The sequence below is a fragment of the Bison bison genome, unplaced genomic scaffold (assembly GCF_000754665.1).
Source record: "Bison bison bison isolate TAMUID 2011002044 unplaced genomic scaffold, Bison_UMD1.0 scf7180017854336, whole genome shotgun sequence".
Taxonomy (NCBI): domain Eukaryota; kingdom Metazoa; phylum Chordata; class Mammalia; order Artiodactyla; family Bovidae; genus Bison; species Bison bison.
In genome coordinates this window covers 4,173-5,383 of record NW_011484909.1, presented here as the reverse complement: position 1 = coordinate 5,383, position 1,211 = coordinate 4,173, and the positions used below count along the sequence as shown (strand labels likewise).

General features: G+C 41.2%; 1 protein-coding gene across 1 annotated transcript in view; it reads right to left on the bottom strand.

Moving 5' to 3' along the window:
- The window catches only part of LOC105000617 (ornithine carbamoyltransferase, mitochondrial), a gene marked incomplete at its 3' end in the record, with an annotated part of 4,647 nt that extends 3,939 nt beyond the window's left edge, over positions 1–708 (bottom strand). Inside the window, exons 1-2 of the mRNA XM_010856565.1 lie at positions 634–708; positions 404–553 (exon numbers count right to left, since the gene is read on the bottom strand). Coding sequence (XP_010854867.1) covers positions 404–553; positions 634–657 — 174 coding nt within the window. The remainder of the gene's footprint in view (positions 1–403; positions 554–633) is intronic.
- Positions 709–1,211: the final 503 nt, after the last annotated feature.

Below are 1,211 nucleotides of genomic sequence, written 5' to 3'. Positions count from 1 at the left end.
AAAAAAAAAAAAAAGTCCTTGGAAAATAGAGGCAAGGGCTAGCCTGAAATACTGAACTATGGGGCTTTTCTTAGAGCTGAAATCAAAAGAAACTACTTGCAACAGAAGTCGCCTAGTATATCTGAACAGATCATCAAACATTCTGATGCCTCTGCTGTTGCGAGAGGGAAAGGCTGGCTTCTCTCTTCTGCCTGGGTTTCAATTCCTTCATTCTGGACAAAAGTGTCTTTCCAAAGGGCAGAGCTCATCTTCAGGAGGAGAGAAATCACTGGGGGATACAATCAGCGTGTCCTTGATAAGGAAGGAAAGGATGGTCTGCTCTCCCAAAAGTGGTTGAGTGATTAGCTGATTGTGGCCTTTATGAATGGGATTAATGAACCTTCAGGGAGGCATCAATTTGTACCTTCATTGTAACCTGGTAACCTTGGAAAGCCTGGAGCCGCTTTTTCTTCTCCTCTTCTTGTCCCATGCTTATCCAAGTGTCTGTAATTAATACATTGCCTCCACAAGCTGCTTCCAATGGATCATTTGTCAGCGACAGCTTGGTACCGTTCTGGCATACACAAGCAAGCTGGTTAAAGAACTTCACGAAACAGGCAAAGACAATGACACCTTTACATATAAGGAGCGTACCTCCTTGGCATACTGCTCTGCCATCTTGGTTATACTGGGATCCGGCTCATAACCCTGCAGGGGAAAGAATTAACTGTTATTTGGTGTGGGTCTTTTTTTTTTTAATTATATATGCATCACTTTCAACAATATTCCTGCTCTTTCCTGTTTCTGCTTTAAGTCGTAGCCCAACCTACTGAACATGCCTACTCCCCATGTTCAGTAGAATATGATGTTGACATCTAGAATTTGAAAGCTGAAGAGTGCTTTTGGGAATTTAAAAAGGTAATCAGTTGCCCCATTTTGCTTTGATTATTTTTGACCTCTTTAGTCCTAAAGATAAACGGCGTGTGGTGCTTTCCAGCTCTTGGTAGTGCCTTTCTTGTTCCTCTAATAGTTTAAGAAGATTGTATACATAAGCCTACAACTTACTGCATTTTTGTCTCAGAGTCTTTCTACAAGTGGTTTTTTTTTTTTTTTTAATGCTTTTGTTTTCCTTTGGTCTGAAATGCTTTTTCCTATCCACTCCATGTGGATAATGCTTTCAGGTCTCAATGCTCTCAGCTCAAATGTTTCCTCCTCAGAGAAACCTCCCCTCA